The following is a 25726-nucleotide window of genomic DNA, read 5'->3' on the forward strand; positions in this document are numbered from 1 at the left end:
TGGGTGGGGCTGCTGCAGGTACTCCAGGAAGCTAGCTGAGAAAACCAATCAATCAATCAATCAATCGTATTTATTGAGTGCTTACTATGTGCAGAGCACTGTACTAAGCGCTTGGGAAGTACAAATTGGCAACACATAGAGACAGTCCCTACCCAACAGTGGGCTCACAGTCTAAAAGGGGGAGACAGAGAACAGAACCAAACATACCAACAAAATAAAATAAATAGGATAGAAATGTACAAGTAAAATAAATAAATAAATAAGTAAATAAATAGAGTAATAAATATGTACAACCATATATACATATATACAGGTGCTGTGGGGAAGGGAAGGAGGTAAGATGGGGGGATGGAGAGGGGGACGAATCCCTCCAAGGGAGCCTTTGTTCTATTAATTTAAAGAGTGGGAAATGCATCACCCTTAGGCAAAGGTGTCAAGGTAGAGTTAATGTGAAAACCGTCTGATCCCAGCTTCTTTTTGCCTGATTTAATACCACATACCAGACTAAGATAATTTCATAGGAGTTACCATATGTCTGTCTGTGGAGTTAGACAAGCATTCAAACCTGAAAGCCAGCTTCAGCTATCGAAGACTCTTTTAGGTGGTCATGCCGAAAATAGAGATTGCTAGGAAGATTAAGGGCAACTTCTTCACCAAAATAAACCATCTTTAAATGCTCCCCCAAAAAGCTAAGGTAATCCGGGCAAATTATGGTATTTTTCAATGTATGAGTCCCCATCCCTGTTTGCAGTTGCAAATGAGCATGTCTGCAGAAACATAGCAGTTCAGGGTATTTTACGCACGTGGTCATGTTTTGCTCCTTGAAGACTTTGCAGTTCCCTTTATGTTCAGTCTCTTTCATTTAAGTGCTTAAAATACTTTTCAGGTGATATGCATTCTTTGGGACATGGAGACTGAAGAAGTTGAAGACATACTACAAGAATTTGTCAATAAATCTCTCCTGTTTTGTGATCGTAATGGAAAGTCATTTCATTATTATTTACATGATCTTCAAGTTGACTTTCTTACAGAAAAGAATCGCAGTCAACTTCAGGTACTTGAATTTCAGGGAATATTTTTCAAGCGGTTTTGTCTTTGGGCTAGAGCTGCTGTGATGGTTCTCAGTGTTTAGGCCTCAGTCCAGTCTGTCTTTCTTCACACCTATAAGGTTAGCCCAATTATTCCAGTAGGCATTGGCTTTCAGACCTGACCCTCAGGGGTTGCTGGATTCAGGTTGTTTGTTATCAGTGACATTATTACCCATTAATTTTTATAAATCCTTTTGGAACCTTTTCTGCCCACACAAGTTCCTGAGAAAATGAATTCCTTAAATGATATTTTCTTTTGTCGTGAGCATATTACCCTCACACATCAGCTGTGTCCAAGTGGTTTGGGATTTGGTGAAAGTTAATTCTGTGGTCACACTGCCCAATTCAACACGATTTTGTAGACTTCCATCATGTCCTCTCTCGGATCGCTTATGCTCACTTGAGGGTGTGACTTCCAGAACTGCATTTGGAATTCCAGGTGTTGATGTATAGTGGCTTATATAGTAGCAGGCATATAGAGTACATACAGTAAGCACTCAAAAATATGATTTGTTGATTGATTGATTGAAGGCAGAGGAGAAGGAGCCATCAGAGTGAATAGTGGAAGATGGCATTCAGGGAAAGTGTTTTTAAAAGATGACAAGGTTGGGAGCAGAGGCACAGGATGAGGGGGCTAGATTTTTTTTCAAAGCAGGTGGATCTCATGGGAGTTGGATGAGAAGGATAAAAGAGAAGAAGTGAATGTCAGGTAGAGTTGGGGGGCAGTTACGGCTAATGCTCGCAATTAATTGTAATGAAAAACTCAAATATAAAATTTAACACTGTACTTTGCATTTTTAAAGTAACACTGTCATTAATACCAGTGAGACTGTATAGCCTGAAATATATTTTCAGTGCAGTGAATCGTAAGTTGTATAGATACCTTTTACTTCAAGTTGTGTTCACTTATGCCTGCCTGACTTTGTACACTGTTGGAACAAATTCCTGACCAGATTAATTTTCCCTATGCACCATTTCAGATTCTTGTTTGGTTCATTGAGAAGAATGATAATTCTGCTCACACAGAATTTCCTTTAAGCCCAATGCTTTTGTAAAGAGAAACTACTTGAAATTTGTTGGAGGAGAATATGATATGCTATTCATCCACTGAAACATTTTTGTTTTACTTATAGGAGCTGCATAAAAAGATAGTCAATCAATATCAGAAACATTACCAATTACGTACCCTTTCTCCAGATCAGGACGACTGTATGTACTGGTACAACTTTCTGGCCTATCATATGGCAAGTGCCAATATGCATAAAGTAAGTTCAGTTTGACCTGCATCATGGTTTCCATTTTCAATATGTCCAGTGTTTGTATTTTTTTTTATCACATTAGATTCCATTTGTCATAGATCATTGAGAAGCATTTCTGCTTCTTTGTGGGTGATACGGTTCTGAATGGTACTCAAGTCACCTGAGATAACACATTTCCACAATGGGCAATGTATTCCCTTCTCACCAGTAGAAAGAGATTTGTGTGTGTGTGTGTGTTTTCCATTGTGGTCACTCTGTTTCATATTAAATATTGAGAAGATGGGGTAGAAAAATGTACACTCCCCCCCCCCCCCCTTTTTTTTGTTCCCTACTATCATACATATTTTTCTAGCCGATCATTGGGTGGTATGGGAAGACAAATTTTGTGGAACTGCTTTAGTTTCCCAATAGAGAACCACCTGCAGTTCAAGAACCAAAGTGTAGCTAATGTTCACTTGCCCAGAAATATTTACTGAAGATTCACCTTAGGGAGAGTCTTTTGCTAGATCATAAACATGTACCCCATATGGACTAAAGTCAAAGGGCACCAGTGTGAAGGGTGGAAAAATACTCTTTGCCAAGTAAGGCAAAATGCATATAGTTTTGTTCTGTTCCAGATCCAGCCCTTAAATAACCGAGTTCTGCAGGTAAATAAAAATTACACTGTAGATACCTCTCCTCCACCTCCTTCCCTCATCCTTTCCCCTCTACTATTCTTAGGGACTTTTCTGACTCCTCTGCACCCCAGACTCAGCTTTTCCATCTGTGTCTTCCCAGAACCTTTCAGCACCTTCCCCTCTTGTATTATTTTTTTTTTTCAAACCAGTGACAGTGATGCATCCCACAGGAAAATGTTATAGGGATCTCGACTGAAACCCTCCCAGTGGTTGGCTCTGTCTCAGTCCTGCCTCTTTGTCTCCCCTCAGATTGATCTTGCTGCCTCCCTCATACCACTCTGGCTAGGTCTTCCCTTAACTGGCTCCCCTGTACCCTCTTCCCCACTGCATATCTCCTCTAGTTTCCTGGCAAATAGTGCCTAGCTCTTGCCTCTGTTGTCAGTTGCAGCAGAGCAGCCAGCGCTGTTACCATGGAGCTCAGGGACCGTATCAATCTCAGCCACTTGCATCTGCCATGGGGGTGAGAGAAGAGGAGAAAGGGGAATAGAGATGTCAGTCCCTGTACTTGGGACTAAAGCTTTTTGGGGACTGGGTGGCCTGGAGCAGCCACAGGGGCTGGGGGAAGAGGACAGTTGCTGAGAGCATGGAGCCTGGGTGCTTGTGTCTGGGGATGGTAGAGGTCAGAGCTGGAGGACTTAGTGGTGAGGAGGAGGCAGTTGGGCCAAACCAAACCAACTCTGTGTGGCTTGGAGCAAGGAAGTGGGGCTGGAACCCCGGCATTGAGACAGAATTTTCTTTTTATGTACATATCTGCAATTTATATTAATGTCTGTCTCCCCTTCTAGAGGGCAAGCTCATTGTGGGCAGGGGATGTGACTGTTATATTGTACTCTCCTAAGCGCAGCCCCAGGAACCGCTCAATAAAGATGATTGACTGATTGGCCTTTTGCTGCCAATCTGTGACTTGACTGGGGCATTGCGCACATTACTGGTTAAAAATATGTATGGAAAGCTGTCATGAGGAGACTCTTAGGGGAATAGCCAGATTAGAGGTCTGGAAGGGCCAGATCAGGGGTCTGGAGGGGTCTAATCAGTTGAAAGCTGATTAGAACAGGAGAGGAAAGGGAACAGGCTAGTACAAAGGGAGGAGGAACTGAAGAGGAGATTGCTTTTCCCTCAGTGTTTGAAAATAACATCATCATCATCATCAATCGTATTTATTGAGCGCTTACTATGTGCAGAGCACTATACTAGGCGCTTGGGAAGTACAAATTGGCAACATATAGAGACAGTCCCTACCCAACAGTGGGGCTGTACCAATCTTGGGTATATCAGCAAACGGTGTTTTGTATATTTCTAGATTGTAGAGTGGAACGTAGGTAACTTTCCTGGATTCTCTGTGGAGGCATCAATCTAATCTTTCTATTTATTAAAAACAGTCAGGAGAAGCTTGGAATTTTCTACAAAAAAATTCTTGTTCAGTATAGTGCTTTTTCCTCAGTAAGCACTCAGTAAATATCACTGATGAATGCCTTATATTCTCAAATTGTAAATGCAACTGTTCTAATTATGTTACACTAAAACTTCAGAATTGGATTTTTAAAGGGCCAATATTTGTCAGTGTTCAGGAAAACATAAAAAAAAAGTAGAGTTTTAGGGCCAGAAGAAAAATTTGGAAGTGAGCACATTATTTTTTGCAGCAAGTCTACTTCTAAACCATCACAGGCAAATTGATTTCCAGATTCTTTCTTGGTGATACACGTGATTAATATTTTCCTTTTAGTTACATTGGTGTGCTGTAATGCATCATTAGAACACCTTAGGGCTCTTTTTGTATTGTTTGTTATATATAAAAGCACCTTGAGGACAGGGATTGTATCTACTTACCCTATTGTACTCTCCCAACCACTTAGAATAGAGCTCTGCACACTGTAAGCACTAAAGAAATATTGTTGATTGATAAATTCAAGTAGGAGGGTCTGCCCTGGTGAAGTCCCTATGCAATTGGGTATATATCCCTTAAGCCCTTGATATTAACTTTATTTGTGATATTTAAGTGTTTACTACATGCTAAGCAATGTGGTAAATACAGGATTATCAGGTTGGACACAGTCCAACACAGTGGTACTCATAATGTGAGGAAGGGAGAACAGGTATTGAATCCCCAATTTACAAAAAAGAAAATTGAGGCATAAAGACGTTAAATGTATTACCCAAGGTCACACTGCAGGTAAGTGGGAGAGCTGAGATTAGAAACCAGGTTTTTTGACTCCAGGACCATACACTTCCCACTAGACCATACTGCTTCTTCCCACCCTCAGCATTTATGTATGTAACCTTACACTGCCATTTCCCCTATCTGTAATTTATTTTAATGTCTGTCTCTCCTAGACAGTAAGATCCTTGTGGGCAGGGATTGTGTCTACCAACTCTGTTGTATTGTACTTCCCTAAGCACTTAGTGTGCGCCAACATAGTAAGTGCTCAGTAAATATCACTGATTGATTGAAGGGAAGGGACTCATTCCAAAATTGGGATTAGTAAATTAGGATTTAACTTTTTCATTTAATTTCTTAAAATTTCATTGTATTAATTTTGTTGAATTCATAGTGTGGGAATCATCATTTTCTAGGTACCACTGTATCCTAGATTTCCTAACTGGCTACAAAACATGGTTTTCTCAAAAAATTGATATTTGTTATTGGCCAAATTTAATTTTTTACTGCACATTTAGAGCTATTATTTTCTCTTGATGTGTCTTTATGTCTTGATGTCCCCCCCCACCCGGGCCTGGAATGCCCTCCCTCTGCCCATCCGCCAAGCTAGCTCTCTTCCTCCCTTCAAGGCTCTGCTGAGAGCTCACCTCCTCCAGGAGGCCTTCCCAGACTGAGCCCCTCCCTTCCTCTCCCCCTCGTCCCCCTCTCCATCCCCCCATCTTACCTCCTTCCCTTCCCCACAGCACCTGTACATATGTATATATGTTTGTACATATTTATTACTCTATTTATTTATTTATTTTATTTGTACATATCTATTCTATTTATTTCATTTTGTTAGTATGTTTGGTTTTGTTCTCTGTCTCCCCCTTTTAGACTGTGAGCCCACTGTTGGGTAGGGACTGTCTCTATGTGTTGCCAATTTGTACTTCCCAAGCGCTTAGTACAGTGCTCTGCACATAGTAAGCGCTCAATAAATACGATTGATTGATATAGTGATTATAATTTTCATTTGCCAAATGGGAATACTAAGGTTGGACCACCAACATTTTAAAAGCAGTAGTGTACGCCGGAAAGGTAGAAAACAGTTTCCTCTCTTTAAAACCCTCTGCTCTCCTTTTTTTTCCTCCAGGAACTTTGTGCTCTCATGTTTTCCCTGGATTGGATTAAATCAAAAACAGAGCTGGTAGGACCTGCTCATCTGATTCATGAGTTTGCAGAATATAGGCATATATTGGATGAGAAGGTATGGGTGTGCAAAAGAAAATTAGGCTCTCTAAGGAAAGTTCATTCTGATATATGGACTAGTTCAGTAATAGGAAGAAATAGAGTGCAGGAAATCTTGATATTTTCTGAGCAGATTTTATCGCTGAATGGAATATTGCCAATTCTCTGGCCCTGCATCCCCCCAAAACTCCCAACTGTCAAGAGAAGTCTAATCATTGATCAAATTAATTCCTGAAAAATTGCACGCATGAGCTAGGGTTATGTCTTTGTTTAGGATTAGGGTTAAGTAATCCATCTGATTGACAGTTAAGATGTAGATAAACCATTGATCATTGATAATATATTATAGTAGGGATCGTCTACATCTTTTTTCTTCTCACCATTTCCTCTGCTTGCCTTTTTATTTTATATTTCTTTGGACTGGGGGAGGAATAGAACCAGTGGACTTCAGATCAAAAGATGTGTTGGAACAGTAGCGTAGAACTTAATTTGGGTACTTGCAACAAGGAAATTTGAAGCATGTTTTAAAAGTAAGAATAATATGTATCACCATATTTGCTGATAGTTAATTGTTTTAATTCAGAGGCAGCAGATTTCACTTAAGTCTAAAATGATTAGATTTTGGAGCCTTTTTGAAAACTGTCATTTTAGATCTGGCTGTGTACTAAGAGATGTCAATTTAAACACAGGATTGCACCGTCTGTGAGAATTTTCAGGAGTTTTTGTCTTTGAATGGACATCTTCTAGGAAGGCAGCCATTTCCTAACATTGTACAGCTAGGACTCTGTGAACCTGAAACTTCTGAAGTGTATCGACATGCCAAATTACAGGCCAAGCAAGAGGTTGATAAAGGGATGCTTTACCTGGAATGGATGTAAGTAGGGGTAGGGAGTTAGAGTTGGGTGGTTGTTTTTCATGCATTGAACAAATTCATATTAGGAGGGTTCCAATTTTTGCCAAGTTTCCTAACTATTAAAAGACTATGTTACAGAAGTAAATAATTTGCATGTTAGGTTGTGTTGCCTTGGGAGTTGCCATTGAGGGTTAACCAGCAGACAAATCTCCTGGTCCTTTGAAATACATATGCTTTGTTGTTTAAGAATTTTCTTTTCTAGAAGGGCTTACATAAATTGTTGATTAAAAATAGCCTGAAAGAGGAGGTAGGTAATGACAATTTGTTGTCATAAAATAATACACCCTGCTGTTTAGGTGCTTCCTGCTATGTAACTATTTCTCTCATGTCCGAAGGAGGCTCCGCTCTTTAAATAATAGTAATAAGTGTGGTATTAAGTGCTGGGTTAGATACAATCTAGTGATGCTGTCCTATGTGGGGCTCAGTGGAAGGGAGAGTAGGTATTTTATCCTCATTTAAGGGGTCTTCTGACTCCCAATCCTATGCCTTTTCCACTAGTTTGTGTGCTTCTCTGGAAACGACAGAAAGGAGAAACCATATTTGATATTTGCTTTAATTTCCAGCATTGAAAGCAATGTTTTAGATCTCCAGAGATGGATTCTTTACTTTGTTTCTTACGGGTTGCAGTTAGATCGGTCACCTTTCCCATTTCTTTGCATTTTCCTTTGGCTTCTATTCTCATGGGAAAGTGGGACGTGACCAGTCAAGATGTGGTAACTGCCACCTGTTGTTTCAATGCACAGTTTTAATGGAGGGTCAAATGATTACACTGAAGTGTGCACACACAAAAACATAACAGGTACACCAGACACTATAATCATAATTTGAAGGAAATTTTATAGTTATCAAAATTAATGTTATATTCTAGCACTTATTTACCCCCATCAACAAAGATAATTTCCTTACTTTCAGTCTACAAAAGAAAACAATCTGTATACCTGAAGTGTACCCATTTCAGCTGTATAAAAAGTATATGAACTGTCTGTTCAGTTGCTAGAGGTACATGGAAAGTGACTAAGTTTTTTCTTTCTATTATGAATTCCAGACAGAGAAAAACATTAAGGGCTCTGATTTTAATGCTTGTACACATTGAGTCATCTTTTATTTAAAAAGTAACTAAATTTTAGTTCTTGGATTAGATCAGTACTTTTAGAAGATGAGGAGCTTAAACAAATTCTTTAAGGGTTTGCAAGTTCTCATCTTCTGCTGTCATATTTGAATAAAGGGATCTTAAGAAAACAAAATGGCCTAACAGCTTTTGCTGAAATATATTTTGCTTGCTTTTCCACCAGTTGACATTCATGCTTTTAGCAATATACTTAATAGGACCTAGCATTATACAAGAAGATTAACAGATTGTACAGTTGAGATTTTTATTCCTTTTATCCATGTTTTGATAGCTCAGATTTATGAAAAACTTTAGTAGAGATGTACGCTTCTGTAAAATATTGACTGTATTTTGAGAGTTAATATTCTTAAAATGGTTATTATCATAAGAACATACTTCCATTTATTAGATTGGCATTCATTTTCCCCTTGTATGTGTGTGTGTGTGTATATATATAGAAACAAAAAAAACATCAAGAACCTCTCCCGCTTGGTTGTCCGCCCACATACAGATGCTGTTTACCATGCCTGCTTCTCTGCGGATGGCCAGAGAATAGCTTCTTGTGGAGCTGATAAAACCATGCAGGTAAAACAAATAGCTGGCTGAGAGGAAAAGCTAAGACATTGTCCGGTTCATATTTTATTCTAAAAGCCAAGAGAATGGGTGACTAGAAATCACAGAGGAATTACTATTTTAATCATATTTCTTGGTTACATTACCATTATATGCTTTTACAATACTCTTTCCTAACATTAAGAATGGATGAGAGGCACCATGTGAAAAGCCTAGTGCCTCTCCTACCTATAAGATGAAGTTGGACTTTATGATGACCTTTTGAGGTCCTTCCAGGTTTCCATGTGATTGTATGATTCATTCATCAATTAAGATTAACACTATTGTGATCATTTACCTTTTCTTGACATCAGCTTGTTCTAAAGGGTATATGATTATGTCGGTCAATTTTTTTATATTGCTAAGTGCTTAGTACAGGGCTCTGCACACAGTGAGCGCTCAGTAAATACGATTGAATGAATGATAGGGTTGTACAAAGACATTTTTGACAGGTGATATTTTTATTTCCACTATGACCATGTGGTCTGTTTGAAATATTATTTTGAACTTTCCACCTGAAGCACAATGCGCTCTATTTTTCTTCGGTGCTTTGTAAAATCCAAAATTTTCTGGAAATAGCTCAAATCCCCAGTATTAATTCTATTTATCAGGCTCAAGTCAGCTAGGGAGAATTAATAAGTGAAAGAAAAGCATAGCAAGATAAATAAAATATTTTTCACATTTCCCAATATTTCCTGCCTGATAAAAATGTATGCCTCCCTCCATTATCTTTTTGTTAGTTTGGAAACTCCATTTAGACGGGCACTGTGTTTTTTTTTTTTTAAATTAACTTGGAACTGTGATGAGCCTATTACCAAATAATTACTTAAAAACGGCAGCATCAGAAGTGGAGCAATGAGTTAAAAGCAAATGATGCTAATGAAATGGGGAAAATATGGTCATGAGAGTGCATTAAGTGGATAGGAGGTGAGGGGAGATGTGATTGATTGTAAATCTACCAGCAGTCTGCCTAGAGGTAGTCCACTGACCCTCAGGGAATGCCAGCAGCCCACCAGCCAGGCTTCCAGCTGGGCAGAATAGTCCAGGCTGCCAAAGGTAAGGGCAGAGCTGTTTGTGTGCTGTTTTTTTCCCCCCCAAAAGAGCTTCTGTTCCTTTGAACACTGGCAACTTGGACCCTAATTGCTAAATTACAAATGTGACTTTCCAGGCTTCTCTCCAGGCCTATTAAGACAAACATGACTAGTATTGTTTGTTGGGTGTTGTGAAACTGTGATATCCAGTTGAGAAAATATATTGGATTTTTATCCTGTTGGTATATTTGGCATTGTTTCAGTTACTGTGATATGCTTTTGTGCTTATGTGAAATTAACTCTGCCGTTGCTGGATTGATTCTGTGGAATTATTTTTCTAAACAGCTGCCTGAAGACCTAAAGCATGTGCTGCTGCTTTGATCTAAAACTAAAACACAGTAACCTTTGGGAAAACGAAAAGCAGTATTTCAGTACTACTGCGTTTTCTCAGTGTTCTATACTGGAGGTGGATTTTTATAAAATTGTTGATAATGGAGGATATTTTCCAGATTTTCACAAAACTAAGATTCTATAACAGCGCTTAGAACAGTGCTCAGCACTTAGAACAGTGTTTTGCACATAGCAAGCACTTAATGCCATTATTATTATAATTATAAATAATCCCATTTACTATTTGAAGACCTTTGTGAAGTTGATTTTTATTCACTAGCCAATCATGCTATGTGAGGCACTTATGATCTGCATTATTATATGTGATACTACTGTAATAAAATGATTTTTATTCTAAATGAATATTTAGAATATTGTATGATGCTATGTGAGACACATCATTATAATTATTTATTCTAGAAAAATGATTGCATTATTTCTAATAAAGAACATATTTTAGAGACCTGAAGAAAGAAGTGAAAAAACTTAAAGGGATTTAAATACAAGGAGATAATTAATTGTCAGGAACTTCGAAGCAAGAAGGACAGTTAACAGGAGTAATGGAGGGAAGAATTATGAAAGATAATCAGGCAACTGTGTCTCATTTGTGAATGCCTTGGTGGTTTAAGTATTCATTTGCCTCGACTATAGGATCATCAAGGTCTCTCTCATCTCTGAGATTCTATATTGAAACATACATAGCATGAAAATATCACCAGAGCCTCACTGACAATCATTGAAAGGCTATTGGTGTTCTCATGATTTCTCCTGTTAAATACAGGAACAGTTAAGAATATTTTGTTGTTGCTTGCACAGGTATTTAAAGCTGAAACTGGCGAGAAACTTCTGGAAATCAAGGCTCATGAAGATGAAGTGCTTTGTTGTGCATTCTCTCCAGATGACAAATTTGTAGCAACCTGTTCAACCGATAAAAAAGTGAAGGTAGGCAAATGTTGAACTCCTGAAACTATAAATGTCCACAGTTTTAATTTTGTGGGTTCTCTTCTATTCAGTAGTAGTGGCTGGTACAAGGAACTGGGATGAAATATCATGGCTTCTTAACTCTCTGACTTGGTGCATTTTGTCTGTTCTATTAAGGTTTGGAATTCGCAGACGGGGAAACTAATTCATACTTACGAGGAACATACAGAGCAGGTCAACTTCTGCCAATTCTCCAACACAACCAATCCCCCTTTGTTAGCCACCTGTTCCAATGACCAGTTCCTCAAAGTAAGTATGAGTGGTAAGAAATTTTTGTAGGCCGATTTAACGGTGTATAATAAAGTTCTTTTTCATAGTCCCCATTTGATATCTTTCCCCTTTTGCCAACCCCTCAGGCACCAGAGTACTCTTTTTACACATTCAAATGTGTATTAGTTATCGATTTTCTGTACATATCTGTTCTTAGATTTTTAACAATTGTACAAGCTTTGGTTTATGTTTATCACCCTCAGAAACATATCTGCATTGATCTCATTTTAGTCAATCCTGTTAAAGGCAGGTCAGCTCTTAGATTGTTAAACTCCTTGAGGGCATGGATGTCTTTTACTCCTTTTGTACGATCCCCAGTACTTATATCAGAGCCCTGGACCTTATAAGAGTTCAACAAACGAACCTGACATTTATTGATGAAGCAGCTTATTGGTGTCTAGGATAGTGTTCAGCACCCAGTAGATGCACAAATAACTGTTTATCCTGGTATTGTTTTAAATTCATATAGATTCAGTAACATACTGAATCTGTACCCTAATTCTGTGAAACTAGTTGATCAAGTTGTACATGTATTAGACTTGCCAGGAGGAATGTTAGAAAAACATAATCTTTTAGAATCCCTTGTTTAAGATTTTGAATCCAAAATTATCCATTAGGATTGAGGAAGATGAAGCAGCTAAATGTGGCCACAGTTAACAAGAGGGTTTGGAGGCCCAGTGCTTAAGTATTCTGTTTAAAGCCAGGCACAGGGAGAATCTCAGATGTGGGAAAAACCAAAGCAGAAAACTATGAAGATTTCCTTTGTTTTTCATTAGGAGTAAGTCTTCATTTTAAAAGTCTTGTAGAATATGCTACTGTAAGCTAAAATCTTATTAATTAAAAATTGTAACTTTTCTTATAACTTTTAATAATATATAATAATAATAATAGTATTTGTTAGACACTTACTATGTGCCAAGGCTGGGGTAGATACAAGGTAATCAGGTTGTCCCACGTGGGGCTCACAGTCTTCACCCGCATTTTACAAATGAGGTAACTGAGGCATAGAGAAGTTGTGGCTTTCCCAAGGTCACACAGCAGACAAACGGCGGAGCTGGGACTAGAACCCACGTCCTGACTCCCAAGCCCGTGCTCTTTCCACTAAGCAATGATGCTTCTCACACTTTTGATGCTCTTCAGCTATTGAGCACCCCACCACAACAGAGGATTAATTGTGAAAGCCATGACACCATGATCCAGGGATCTACAGGGATCGTGCCTTCTCCGTACACAGCTTTGAGCTCTGATTCTAGACCTCCCTGCCTTGCCTTTGTCCCTACTGGAATTCTGTCCTTTCCAGTCTTTTCTTGCCCGTCGGCATTAAGTCTCATGCTAGTTACCAAATAAAATCTAGAACGTTCCCAGGCTAGGGGAGCCAAGTGCAGCAGATTTCCAGGGTTTGGTCCTAGGATCATCCCGATAACCATAGGTGGTCATAAGAACAGCTGGGCAGCCGCTGTCGTCTTAGCACCATGCAGTGCACGTAAAGCATCGTGTATTTCTAGTTAATATTTCTTCTGTCAATAAGCCGCTTCATCAATAATGATCAAGTGCATTTATTTTACTTTTACAAGGTGTAGAGCCCTGAGATGGATGCTTGGGATCACGTAATATAAGTAAAAGACACAGCCCTGCCCTCAAGGAGGTTACAACCAGCCTTACTTTAATAGGAGTGACTAAAATGAGATCAGTGCAATTGTAATAAACCTGTTGGTGTTCCTCCTGTCTGTTTTACCATTTCTTTGTCTTCATTCCAAGTATTTAGACTTGGGAGAAAATGTGTGGGTAACACACTAATTTCTTAAATTTCACAGTATTAAAATCTGAATTCAGAAACAAGGGAATGGCCTTTCTAAATTATTCTTTTGGAGTATCATATTTGGCCAGTCCATCAATTGGACACTCCCTGGATTGAACTGCCATTCACGTCCCATTCTCCTGGCCTGGGGTTCCTCTCCTATTTTACGATTTCAGGACCTTTATTCTGCTCTGAAATATAAATTGGGCACTTAGTGATCAAGGAGTTAGGTGAGAATTCTTAATTATCTTTTCCCCTTACCTTTAGTGGTTATTTATTTTTCTTTTTTTTCCTCTAATGAAGCTCTGGGATTTGAACCAAAAAGGATGTCGAAATACAATGTTTGGTCATTCAAATTCAGTCAACCACTGCAGGTTTTCCCCAGATGATAAGTATTTGGCTAGCTGTTCAGCAGATGGTACATTAAAGGTATACTTTTCTATTTTCTTAAAATAGCAGCTTGATAAATATTTTCAATAAAATTATCATTGGTTTATTTCTCTACACTAATCTGTTGTGATTCCGCCTATCTTTTGTAAAGTCCTGCTCAAGAGCATGTCTTAATGGTCCTTCAGTAAATATCCAGGAATAATTTAGAACCGTATGCGTTCACTAATTGTATAATCTTTTTTACACATTTAGACACATAGGCTGTCTTTGCTCTTGCATTAATAATAATAATAATAATAAATACTTGTGGTATTTGAATGCTTACTATGTGCCAAGTACTGTAATAAGCCTGAGATTCTGAGATAAAGAATCGCCAATTTGGGGCCAGAACTGTGGTTCATCCAGCCTCGTATTCTGCATTTAGGAACTCTTGATACTCTAGGTGTTGACAGCTGGGATAACAATGAATGTTACCTATTGCAAGCTTTATGCATTTTTGGTTTTTGAGACACCAACACCTATTTTTCATTTTTAATAAATTGGCCACGGTTGAGAGAGGGAAGGTTTGTAACCGGATATATAGATTACTCTTCACCCAAACAGCTGGGGTACCTACTTGACTGGATGAGAGAGGAAAGGCTAGAAGGGAAATAAAATGTGAAGCTTTGGCCAGTTTCTGCATATTTGAGGCCATAAGGCTTCCTTTGTCACTTCGTCAGATACTGTTTTGGATTCCTGCTTTTCTGGAGCTGTTGCAGCTTTGAAGAGTCCATAAAAGGTAGGGGAGACTGGTCTCCCTAGACAGTGTCCACAGGTGTATTTGAGGAAACAGTGCTGCTGGAAGGCCTCAGTAGTCTTAATAGGCAGCGGGCTCGCTGACCCACAAATCGGAATTCCACTCCTGTTCCCCCAACACATCCTGGTGTAGCACGAAGAGGAGGCAACAGGCTTTAAAAATTCAGAGGTTTCTTTGTTTTGATTTTTGTGCTCTGTCTGGAAGTGGATACTAAAGATTTCACTTGAAAATATAATAATTCATTAATGTATGTAGTTGGGTGGGATGACTTGGGATAATTCTTGAGGTTTGACACAATGATAATTTTGCCTGTATTTTTTGTTAAAGCTTTGGGAAGTGGCTTCAGCAAATGAGTGGAAGAGCATCGATGTGAGTCAGTTTTTTCAAAATTCAGAACATCAGGAAGATGTGGAAGTTTTGGTGAAATGTTGTTCATGGTCAGCTGATGGTGCTACAATAATGGTGGCAGCCAAAAACATGATTTTTGTAAGTACTGCTTTTAAAGTGATCATTTTTGCTAGTCCATACATTTTTAATAGTATATAGTGTTGAGAGGAAAAATATTTAACGTAACTGAGACTTTTTTGATTACCATGATGCTCTACTTCATATAGTGTTTCCTGGATCTGTCTATGAATATTGAAGTCATCAAAGAGTATATCGACAGCTGGACTAAACACCGTTTTTTTATAATGTCCTTGGAAGCTACATAACTTGGAGAAACATGCCTTTTACCTTCTTTAGAGGAGTTGAGGTTCTTGGAGTGGGAGAAAAATTAAATATTGAGTTGTCTATAGAAACAAATGTAAAATTTTTCTGAAGGATCATTGGTAGTTTTATAGTAGCTATATATCAGCTAGTACCATGCTCTGACATGTAAGATGTTTTAGTTTGGGACAAAAAAAATGAATACTTTTCTTGGCACTAAATTAATTTCCTTTAACCTTATGTGCATCAAAGAATGGGAAAACTACTGTTGCAGAGTGTATTTGAAGATATTAAAAGACGTGTTTAAGGGAAATTGAGTGGAAGGTGAATTTGGAACAGTACACAGTGTTCTCCTGCTTCTTAAATCTGTACACTGAATTTTCCTCACTTTCCATCTTGAATTAAATAAAGCTCCTCTATTTTACTTTCAAAGTGCTGTTTATCATCTCCTTTGGCTACACATCCATTTGTATTTCCTCCTACTTCTTCCCTTTGGACTAGCCCACTCCTATGGTCCGGCCTTTCTTCTAGCCCAGATAATTGGTACAACCTTTGCAGGAAGTGCCAAGTTTCATCTCTTACCACTTTCAAAAACTAATTTAAAACCCCGTCACCTGTTCTGTGGAACTTCTCATTTGGTATCATTTGCCTTCTCTGCCTGACCTGTCCTAATCATTTTCAGGGGTCTTCTAGGTTTGTGGCTAGTCCACCCCGATTAGTTCCATACATACTTACAGTAATAATAATAATAATAATAATAATAATAATATTTAAGTGCTTACTATGTGCCATTCACTGTACTATACTGTTGTGCACTTTGTCATGATAGTGCTTAATGGAACCTTGTTGTAGCAAGGGGAGGTAAATGTATTTATGATAAGCAAAGATCACCTAGGGTAGAGCATTTCAAGATCAGATGTTATTTTAAGCATATCAGGCACGATTCCTTTGAAGAGTTAATTTGTCTTTATTCCTATCTGCTATACCTAAGTTGATGAGTGAGCTCCTGCTGTGTGGTTTCTATCAAACATAAGCACAGGTCATAATGTGATTATAAACAACTTCTCCCTGTAATCCAACTTTCTTTCTAGTAGGTAGCATGATCAAATCAATAGGAATTTTCTTTTATTATGAGGTTCTTAAGATATGTTCGCCCAAATAAGATGGAACATTCTTCCAATATCTTGTTACTCTCTTGTAGTAACAGGCTTTGGCAGACACATTATCTTCTCCTGGGTAGTCTTCATAAATTGTTACAGTGAATAGTGGTCTCCTCAAGTGCCTATTTATTATTATCATCATTATTATTACTACTCCATCAGGATAACTCCACCAGGTATTAACTTAGGTATTGGAATAAGAGGGCTTATTATTTTTATGGGACATTTCATAAGGAGTTGGCTTATTATTTTTACAGAATATTATATAAGGAGTTGCATAAACAATGTATTTTAAAGTTGTTTGCTTTTCTGGGTTCTAATAGCAACTACTAAAAAGAAATTAGCTACCAGTCAGTACAAATTTGTATTTAATATAATGCAGGTGTGTATTTATGATCTAGGTTCTGTTTTTGTTTAAACTCAAAAGTTTTAACCTTTGTGCATTGGTTTTTATCTATACCATAAATCCACAGCTTTTTGATGTTAGAACTAGTGGCCTGTCAGCAGAAATCCGAACAAGCCATCACAGCACTGTACAATACTGTGACTTCTATTCCTGCAATCACTTGGCATTAGTAGCTTTGTCACATTACTGTGTGGAAGTAAGTAGTCAAATTCAATAAATTTTGTTATCCTTTGGCATAAGAGATGGGGCCAACACATGTTAACTGGAGAGAATGTATACTCATTGCTAAAATAATGGAGAATGTGCTAACTAATAAATTATTGTTTTGAATGTTGGAAAAATAAGGAAATTGGATTGTCTTAACATCTAATGACTATTTAAAACTCTAATCTTTTTAAGTAATGGACTGATTCACCTGGCATTAGTAGTACAACTTTTCCAAGTGAACTTGACATTCGTTAAATAAAATCAAATTTGTGATATACCTTCAGGGCCCTCACTGGCCACTGGAACAACTGAAAGAGGAAGCTGGGGCCATCCCTCTCCCTGTAGATCATTTCTGATGATTTTTGTTGAGGGGTATTTTGTTAGTATTAAGCTAAGGTTCCCAAGCAAATCAGGAAACAATCTGAGAAAGGAATTTCAGGAAAGGATCTAATCGAAACTCCCTAGATTAAGTACCAATATCGGACAGTCTAATCAAGTATATGACTGGTGTACCTGCCATCATATATGGGTTACTATAATATTTCATGCTTTCAGGCCCACTGTGGCTAAAGTGAATATTTTATAAAATTAGAAATTGAGGCCTAAGTCGCACCAAATTGAGAACAGACTGACAGCCCAACAATAAGTATAAATGGAACTGTGGGCTTTAGGCAACTACTTGGGTAAAGACATTGACTTTGTGCTTTGTATTCTTTTGTGTTGATTCCTTGAATTTTTGAAAGGTGGAAGTGGTAATGCTGGTTATTATATTTTTGGTGTTTGTCCTAGTTATGGAATACAGATACTTGTCTTAAAGTAGCTGACTGTAGAGGACACCTAAGCTGGGTCCATTGTGTGACATTTTCTCCTGATGGATCTTCATTTTTGACATCGTCTGATGACCAGACAATTAGGGTGAGAAAATTTTTATTTTTAGGAATTTTCTAATGGTACAGTAACTCATTTTCTGCCATTTGGGGAATTGATTAGAGGTGTTAACTTACTGTGTTAAGTAGTTTCTATGGTAGCTGAATTGCAACTAGATTTCGCTTTGTTCTTGACTAAGCTTTGAAAATGAGGATAAGACTGAACTAGAATTAGAAATTTCAGTGGCCAGTACGGTTAAGAATTCATCAGTACTGTAAATGTACTTTATTTAAACAAGTTACTGGTATTCTTGTTTATTTCTCCATCAGACTTTCTTTGGTTTTGGCCAGAGTTCAGTTGGTTGTGATGGACTGGGGTGTCTTTATCCTTTCATATCATCTGATATAGCTCCAGGATTCAATTAGGAGGGACCAGACTCCCAGTAATGTCTGCAGTATTATTTCTCCCCCCACACCCACACCTCACTTTTCTTTTTGGGAATGGGTGGGAATTTGGGAGTCACCCCAAGTGTTCCCCAACTGGCCCTCAAGTAAGTAACCCCAAACAGCAGGAGGATCATTCAAAGTCCAGCCAGCCATCCCCCTCTCTCTTAGCTTCCCAGGAAAGTGTGGGCCCCCAGGAGCTATCCAAACCCCTACTACAAGCAGTTACATAGGTTAGAGCTCTAATGGATTTTTATAAAAATGTTTTAGCAAATAAAATATAAATTAAAATACAATAATGTTGTATCACCATAGACTATAAGTTCCTCCCAGCAGTAGGCAGGGATCGTGTCTATCAGCTCTATTGTATTTTCCCAAGCACTGAGTTCATTGCTCTGCACACAGTAAATGCTCAATAAATACCATTGATTGATATCGATGAATTAAAATTATTTTTGAGGTAATTAGATTAATACATGGAACGATTCCAGTCCAAAACACCTTTCCCTTTCCTCTTCTACTTTCTCACTTTCTTTTAAGCTTCCTCCTCCTCCTCCTCCTCAGGGAATCCCAGGCTTTAGATTTTCCCCCTTCCTTCCTTTCGGATTTTCAGATGCTAGGGTAGAACTGCTGCTGATAGTTTCATTCATGCAGGGGGTAGGCGCCTCTGGGGTTTTGGAATCCTAATTGCTTGATGCTAACCTTAGTCCTGCACCCTGCCCCTCTAGGATTGCTTCTTAACTCCTGAGAAATTGTGGCTGAGAAATATCTTCTCCCACTTAACCAGCTTCCTCCTCTCTTACAATTTGTCCCTGTGGTTGCCTGTGTTCCAGTTGAAGGCATCAGCTAAGTATCTAGTACATAATCCAATTACCCTTTCCTCAGGGAGGGAGTCATAAGGAGTGAGTTTCCTACAACTTTTAGCAAGATTCTCCTCTCCCTTCTCTTTATGTGTAGGCTAGCTTACATGAACGTCTAAGAGGGTACTTTCAACTTTCAATTCTAACTTCAAATTCTATTTTTGATTCCCTGGAAATGCTTAACTGAGAGATCATATGAAAGATATGATCTCTTTACCCTTATTAAAGAGCAAACAATTCAGATTTGTAGAGCAATCCAGTGGCTTATCTTAGCTGGTAATACAAACACCTTTAATTTTTTTAACCCAGGTTTGGGATACAAGTAAAGTGTGCAAGAATTCAGCTGTAATGTTAAAGCAAGAAATAGATGTTGTATTCCGGGACAATGAAGTGATGGTTCTTGCCGTTGACACCCTAAGACGTCTGCAAGTGAGTGCATTTTTTTTGAAGTAAGGAAATGGGGAAACTATGGAAAAAAAAAATCTCTGGATAATTTTGTCATTTATGGATTTAGCTATTCTTTGTTCCTCATTTTGCTCTGAGGCTAGCCGGATACTGCCAAGCCCCATTGTACCCAGGATTTCATTCAATTCATTGAGCAGTGCACTGATCAGAAATCTTTGCTTGGACCTTTTGAAATGGAGCTAAATCCAAGTATGGTGAGCCTGGGCTAATTTGGAAGTGACTTTGGAAATTTCAAAGCCACATTTCTTAGCAGCACAAGGGATAACTCTACTTGAGCAAAGCCATTTCTCCTATGGGGTAGATCCCAATAGAAGTAAGGCCAGGGCCAGTTTGACTGGTTTCACCTTCAGGCCTAAAACTCCATCGTGGTCCCAGGATCATAAAGGAGCAGCGAGTCTGCCTGAACTTATTTCAGAAGTGATTGCTCTGATTTAATGCTGGCCCAGCTCTTTAGACCGGCACTGGATCATGTTTGATTTTAACTCTCTGGGGATGTTAGAAATGGTGAGAAGGTGGGGTACCATGTAGTAAATTGCTACCTCAGTGAGGGCATAAGTGGCCTGAATGAGTTTATATTACTACTTAAAGTGCTAACTCTTTCCCTGGTTCAAGTTCCCCTGGCTCAATCCTGGTTCAGGTTCCTTGTACAAACTAATATTGACATTGTGCTTGTTTCCAATATGTTCAGTGTGTTTCATTCTCCCTCAGGGAGAGAGAGGGTGGATAATACTGGTGTATAAAGTGGAAGCTGGAGACAGGTTGGGGATATGACTGTCTCAGAGTAACATATAGGTGAACCTGAGAATAGAATCTTCTAATTCTAATTTTGTTTCAATCATTTCAGCTAGACTGTATTGTGCCTTGCAGGATTCTATACGAGAGTTTTATGGCTCCAAGTCACCTAAAATAATATCTACTGGTTCATTTTTTCAAGGATTTAGAAGAGGGGTGAACTTAGAAAAAGATACATTTAAGTGAATCACACTGTTGACAACTTTCCTTTCTAATAAGGGCAGCTTTTAAAGATGAAAGAAAAGGTGTTTGCTAAATCAGTCTTCATTAGAAAACTACAGGCATAATGTAGGCTTATAATGATGCTTTAATAAAACAGTATTTAATTTTATAACTGGAAGTGCAGTCATGATGAGTATATCCTTCAGTTCTCCCATAATGTGGGAGTTATGTCCCTGATAGAATTTCATAGCTTTCCAAGGAAGTTCTGGTCATCCACAATTAGTGATTTATTAGGTTTTCAACTGAAAACCTTTTTCAGACCATCACAACCTGCCTCTCTGCCTTAAACTGTTATGTTTGTTTTTTTTTAAGCTAATAAATGGAAAAACTGGTCAAACGGATTATTTGACTGAAGCTCAGGAATCTCTCATTTGTTGCTGTTGTCTAAGTCCGACTCTTGTATCTGTAGCTTTTGGAGAAGAAGATGGAACTGTTAAGGTAATAGCCCCACCCTGGCTAGCAGAATGCCTATGACTTTTCACTTCTTTGGTGTCATAGGTAATTTGTTTTGCTAGGGAAAAATGCCTTTGTGATTTAAGAGAAGCAGCGTGGTTCAGTGGAAAGAGCATAGGTTTGGGAGTCAGAGGGTGTGGGTTCTAATCCCGGCTGTGCCACCTGTCTGCTGTGTGACCTTGGGCAAGCCAGTTAACTTCTCTGTACCTGTTACCTTACCTGTAAAATGGGGATTAAGATTGAGCCCCACGTGGGACAACCTGATTATCTTTGTATCTATCCCAGTGCTTAGAACAGTGCTTGGCTTTTAGTAAGCACTTAATAAATACCATTATTATCATCATCAATCGTATTTATTGAGTGCTTACTATGTGCAGAGCACTGTACTAAGCGCTTAGAGCACCATTATTACTGTTCTTACTATCTAACACATTTCTGGGCATTCTTTCAAATAAAATGCCTGGGTGGTGGATGGGAGAGAATGTATCTTTCTATCAAACTGTCAGTAAATTTATCTTGGATTATCATCGATTACCATAGAGTTGCCTGATCTGCTGCCTCGTGATGACCTGTAGAAGGCTTTAATTCCCAGGACCACCAGTTTCTACTCCCTACTGGTACCTGCTAGTGTGTGTTTGCTAAAGGGAGCTTGTGGTTTGAAATATTAGGGTAGAGTGTTGGCAGTAATTTTGTTTTTTATCTGCATCACCTGTGGTGTTAATCATATTTGGGTTTCTTAGATTTTGGAACTCCCAAATGGAAGAATGTTCAAGTCCAAGATTAAGCATAAGAAACCTGTCCAACACTGCCGATTTACATCAGATGGCAAGACTGTTATTTCAAGCTCTGATGACCCTGTCATTCAGGTAAGAGAGAGACTTTCTCTTTAAATTTCTTGATATAAGAATACCAAGATTACTGTTGGGTGAATCGTATTTTTGGTCCATAAGGAGGTTGTGTTAAAGAGTGTCACTGTGTCATTGATTTTTCTTAACAGCAGTGACAGCTGGAAAAAAAAATCCTTAGAAATTTCCTCCTAATGAATAAAATGGAGAGAGCTTAAAGGCTGAACTTTTTATGTAATCCATTCATTTTAATTGAAGGTGTTAAAAACTGGTGGGGGTGAGGGGGATGACTAACACTTCAGATAAACATATACTTTTTAGGATGTTAATTCAGAACATTTCAAACTTGCTCCTAGAAAAACTTTTTAAAAGGTCACCTATTATGGAGCTTTATATAGGGTGACTTTTACGATAATTCTGTTTTGATTCAGCCTAGAGCTGGACTTATCTCCCCCCGCCCCTGACCTTGTGATAACAGGAGGCTCAGAAGACTGCTCCTTTTCAAAATGCCTTTGAAACAAATGAAACAAAACTACAAATAACAACAAAATTGATGAAATCATGTAGGGCTAATGTATTTAGCTTGTTTGAGAGAAAATGAAATCATGAACTTTTATGACCAATCTGAATTTCTGGGTCCCTTGGCAGGGGTCAGCAAATAAAATTGCCTTTGGCTAATCTTTAGAATTATGGGATAGGGTACATTCATCTTTTTATTGTTTTTATCTGTTTCTGCAGTTTTTGCAATTAAGGTTTTGAACATCCATGATTTTTTTTTTTCTGAGCACCATTTTGACTTTTGCAGTGTACACTTATCATGGCTTTCGTCACCTGTCCTTTGCTCTCACTGTGCTTGTGTAGCTATATTAGTCGTTTATTACTGTTATATAGATAAATAATTATAACTGCTTAATCTTAGTATCCACCAAAATTTTAGCAGCAATAATGTACTTTTAACATATACAATTAGCTTCTTGTGTAATGCCAGTACACTCTTTAAACAGTGAAAAAGTATTAATCCATCTTCTGAGCACTTGAAAACAGGAATAAAATTCAATGTATTATGTTAAAATAAGCTCACTGTGGGTGAGGAACATGTCTACCAATTCTGTTGTGCTCTCCCAAGTGCTTACTACCATGCTTTACACACAGTAAGCACTCAAATACTGATGATGGTGACAAAATACAATGTATTTATATTATTTATAAATGTAATTACTTTCCCATCAGTCCTGAATTTCACCAGGTATTATCAAAGCTAGGCAGTCCTGCACCACTTTTATTTTATAAGTTTTTTGGTCATACTAATTTTTTTTTATATTTGTTGATCACTTACTATGTGACAAACTAAGTGCTGGGGTAGGTACAGATTAATTAAATTATACACAGTCCCCTTGTCGTGCCCAGAGTTCGCGGTCCAAGTGGGAGGGAGAACATTTTACAGTTGAGGAAACTGAGGCACAGAAAAGTTAAATGATGTAAGCAAAGTCACAGAGCAAACGATTGGCAGAGCCAGTGCTTTTATCAACTGCAGGTACTTTCAGGAATGTTAACGTAAATGTTTAGAAAAGGAAACTTGTATTTTCCAAAATTTTTTGTGGTTTACAAAGTCTTATTTTCTCTTTATAGGCAATTCTGAATAATTACTTTAGGGCATACTGCTCACAAAACTCAAGTAATAGTCATTTCCAAAACGACTAAAATGTCAAAGAATATTTTTCTTCCTGAATCAAAATGAAATAATTCTGTGACATCTTTGTTTAATGGATAATGCAAAGGAGTACATTATCAGTACAGAAATATTAACCAATTGATTTGTTGGAAGTCTTAGTAGTCTTGTACTCTGTTGGGACAAAACAGGGAGGAGTGGAACCAGAAAGCCTGTATTGTGGAGCTTTGTTTGTGAGGGAAAAACATGATCTCAAACTTTAGCTTTAAAGGTGCCCCAACAGGGTACAGACTAATACACTTTAGCTTCCTTTTTACTCCTTTACCTGGACCCATTTCATGGTTTCTTATACCAGGAGATAAAGGAGAAACACTGTCTTAGATCCTATGAGAACTCTGTTTAGTGAATTTTGGCACAGGGGTTATGCTTCAGAACTCAGATGAAGTGGTACAGAAGACGGTGGTATTCGGGGAAACTATTAAATAAAGGGGCCGGGGGTGGGTGCTATGACATTGACTTGGCCATATTATTGCTTGTCGACTTTCTTGGATGCATCCCGTGGGAAACTTTCTTAGATGGTGAGCCTACCAGCTTCTCATAGCTTTCCTCTGAAGTTTGGAGAGCACTGTAATTCAGTTTGCTCTCAAAAATCAACACCGTAAGCGTTCAATAAATACTATTGATTTATAAAATGAGTTTTGTGTAGTGGAAGGAAAACCAATTTTGACCATGGCCAAGTCCATTAAGGGGTTCAATCTCTCCATCTGGAAGTGTGGGTAATTCTGTTGACATCCCAAATTTAGAATTTTGCTATGTATGCTTCAGATGTGTTTAGGAAAAGAAAAAGGCAAGGTGTGGAGTATTCTAGTTAACAGAAACATATTCCTTTGACATAGGTGTGGATCTGGCAGACAGAAGAATATGTGTTTCTTCAAGCACACCAAGAATCAGTGAAGGATTTTAGGCTTTTGCAGAATTCAAGATTATTTTCCTGGTCCTTTGATGGAACAGTTAAGGTACAGTGCAGTACAAACTTGTTAAAATTGTTCTTTATAATCATATTGAACTCTTGTACCTTTAGTCTGAGGCAGCTGGATTGCAGGCAGAGTGGAGTAGGCAATAAACTTGAAAGCCTGGGTGGTAAACGAATGTTCTTATATTCCATTTACCTGAAGCAAATATTTATTATTTCTATTTGATACTTATATTAAAGGAAAGATCAGAGGTATTATTTTGCTAAATCTGTTGTTGCATAACCTATTTGCATCAATCACAACTATTGGAATCGCCACCACTAAGCTGTAAGGTTTTATTGCTAGAATTCTGGTCCCCCTAAATTTGTTTGATATTTAAAACAATCTTATACAAAATTAAATCTGTATTCAATTTATTTGAGGTTTGGAACATTCTGACTGGGAAAGTAGAAAAAGACTTTTTCTGTCATCAAGGTGCAGTTCTGTCTTGCAATATTTCACCGGATACCACAAAGTTTTCATCTACCTCTGCCGACAAAACTGCCAAGGTGGGTCAGTAAAACATAAACTGTACTGTTTATATTGTGGCATTGGTGCTGAGTCCAAATTGTCTCGCCAGTGAAGTTCTATCTACTGGTTACTTTTCTATCAGATACTATTTGTGAAAACCTTTACATTGTGACCTAGGATATTCATGCTAACAGGATATCCCATGTCTCTTTGTATCATATTTTGGGTCTTGATTGTAATTTTTATTACTGTGCTTACTGAGTTCTTGAGGCAAGAGTAGATTTCCTGATGTGTTACAATATTTAAAGTTCAGGCAAAAGACCTTGAATTTTAAAAAACATCTTCAGCACCTGTTTGGGACAGAGACAGTAGACAAGAATTATCTTGTTGTCTACCCCAGCACTTAATACAGTGCTTGGCACGTAAATACTGTAATTATTTTTATGATTA

General features: G+C 38.1%; 1 protein-coding gene across 2 annotated transcripts in view; it reads left to right on the forward strand.

Annotated features, from left to right (window-relative positions):
• Positions 1-25726, forward strand: part of APAF1 (apoptotic peptidase activating factor 1) — a 49690-nt gene that overhangs the window by 19068 nt on the left and 4896 nt on the right. The window contains exons 8-23 of one of the 2 annotated variants that reach the window (XM_038756288.1): positions 887-1054; positions 2222-2353; positions 6312-6425; positions 7096-7280; positions 8886-9012; positions 11277-11402; positions 11559-11690; positions 13813-13938; positions 15023-15181; positions 17037-17165; positions 17966-18091; positions 19656-19775; positions 21138-21263; positions 22019-22144; positions 24689-24808; positions 25189-25314. In XM_038756288.1, coding sequence (XP_038612216.1) covers positions 887-1054; positions 2222-2353; positions 6312-6425; positions 7096-7280; positions 8886-9012; positions 11277-11402; positions 11559-11690; positions 13813-13938; positions 15023-15181; positions 17037-17165; positions 17966-18091; positions 19656-19775; positions 21138-21263; positions 22019-22144; positions 24689-24808; positions 25189-25314 — 2142 coding nt within the window. Of the gene's footprint in view, positions 1-886; positions 1055-2221; positions 2354-6311; positions 6426-7095; positions 7281-8885; positions 9013-11276; positions 11403-11558; positions 11691-13812; positions 13939-15022; positions 15182-17036; positions 17166-17965; positions 18092-19655; positions 19776-21137; positions 21264-22018; positions 22145-24688; positions 24809-25188; positions 25315-25726 lie in introns of those variants that run through there. The other variant, XM_038756289.1, reaches the window with a different exon arrangement.

The sequence above is a fragment of the Tachyglossus aculeatus genome, chromosome 14 (genome assembly GCF_015852505.1).
Source record: "Tachyglossus aculeatus isolate mTacAcu1 chromosome 14, mTacAcu1.pri, whole genome shotgun sequence".
In the NCBI taxonomy this organism is placed as follows: Eukaryota; Metazoa; Chordata; class Mammalia; order Monotremata; family Tachyglossidae; genus Tachyglossus; species Tachyglossus aculeatus.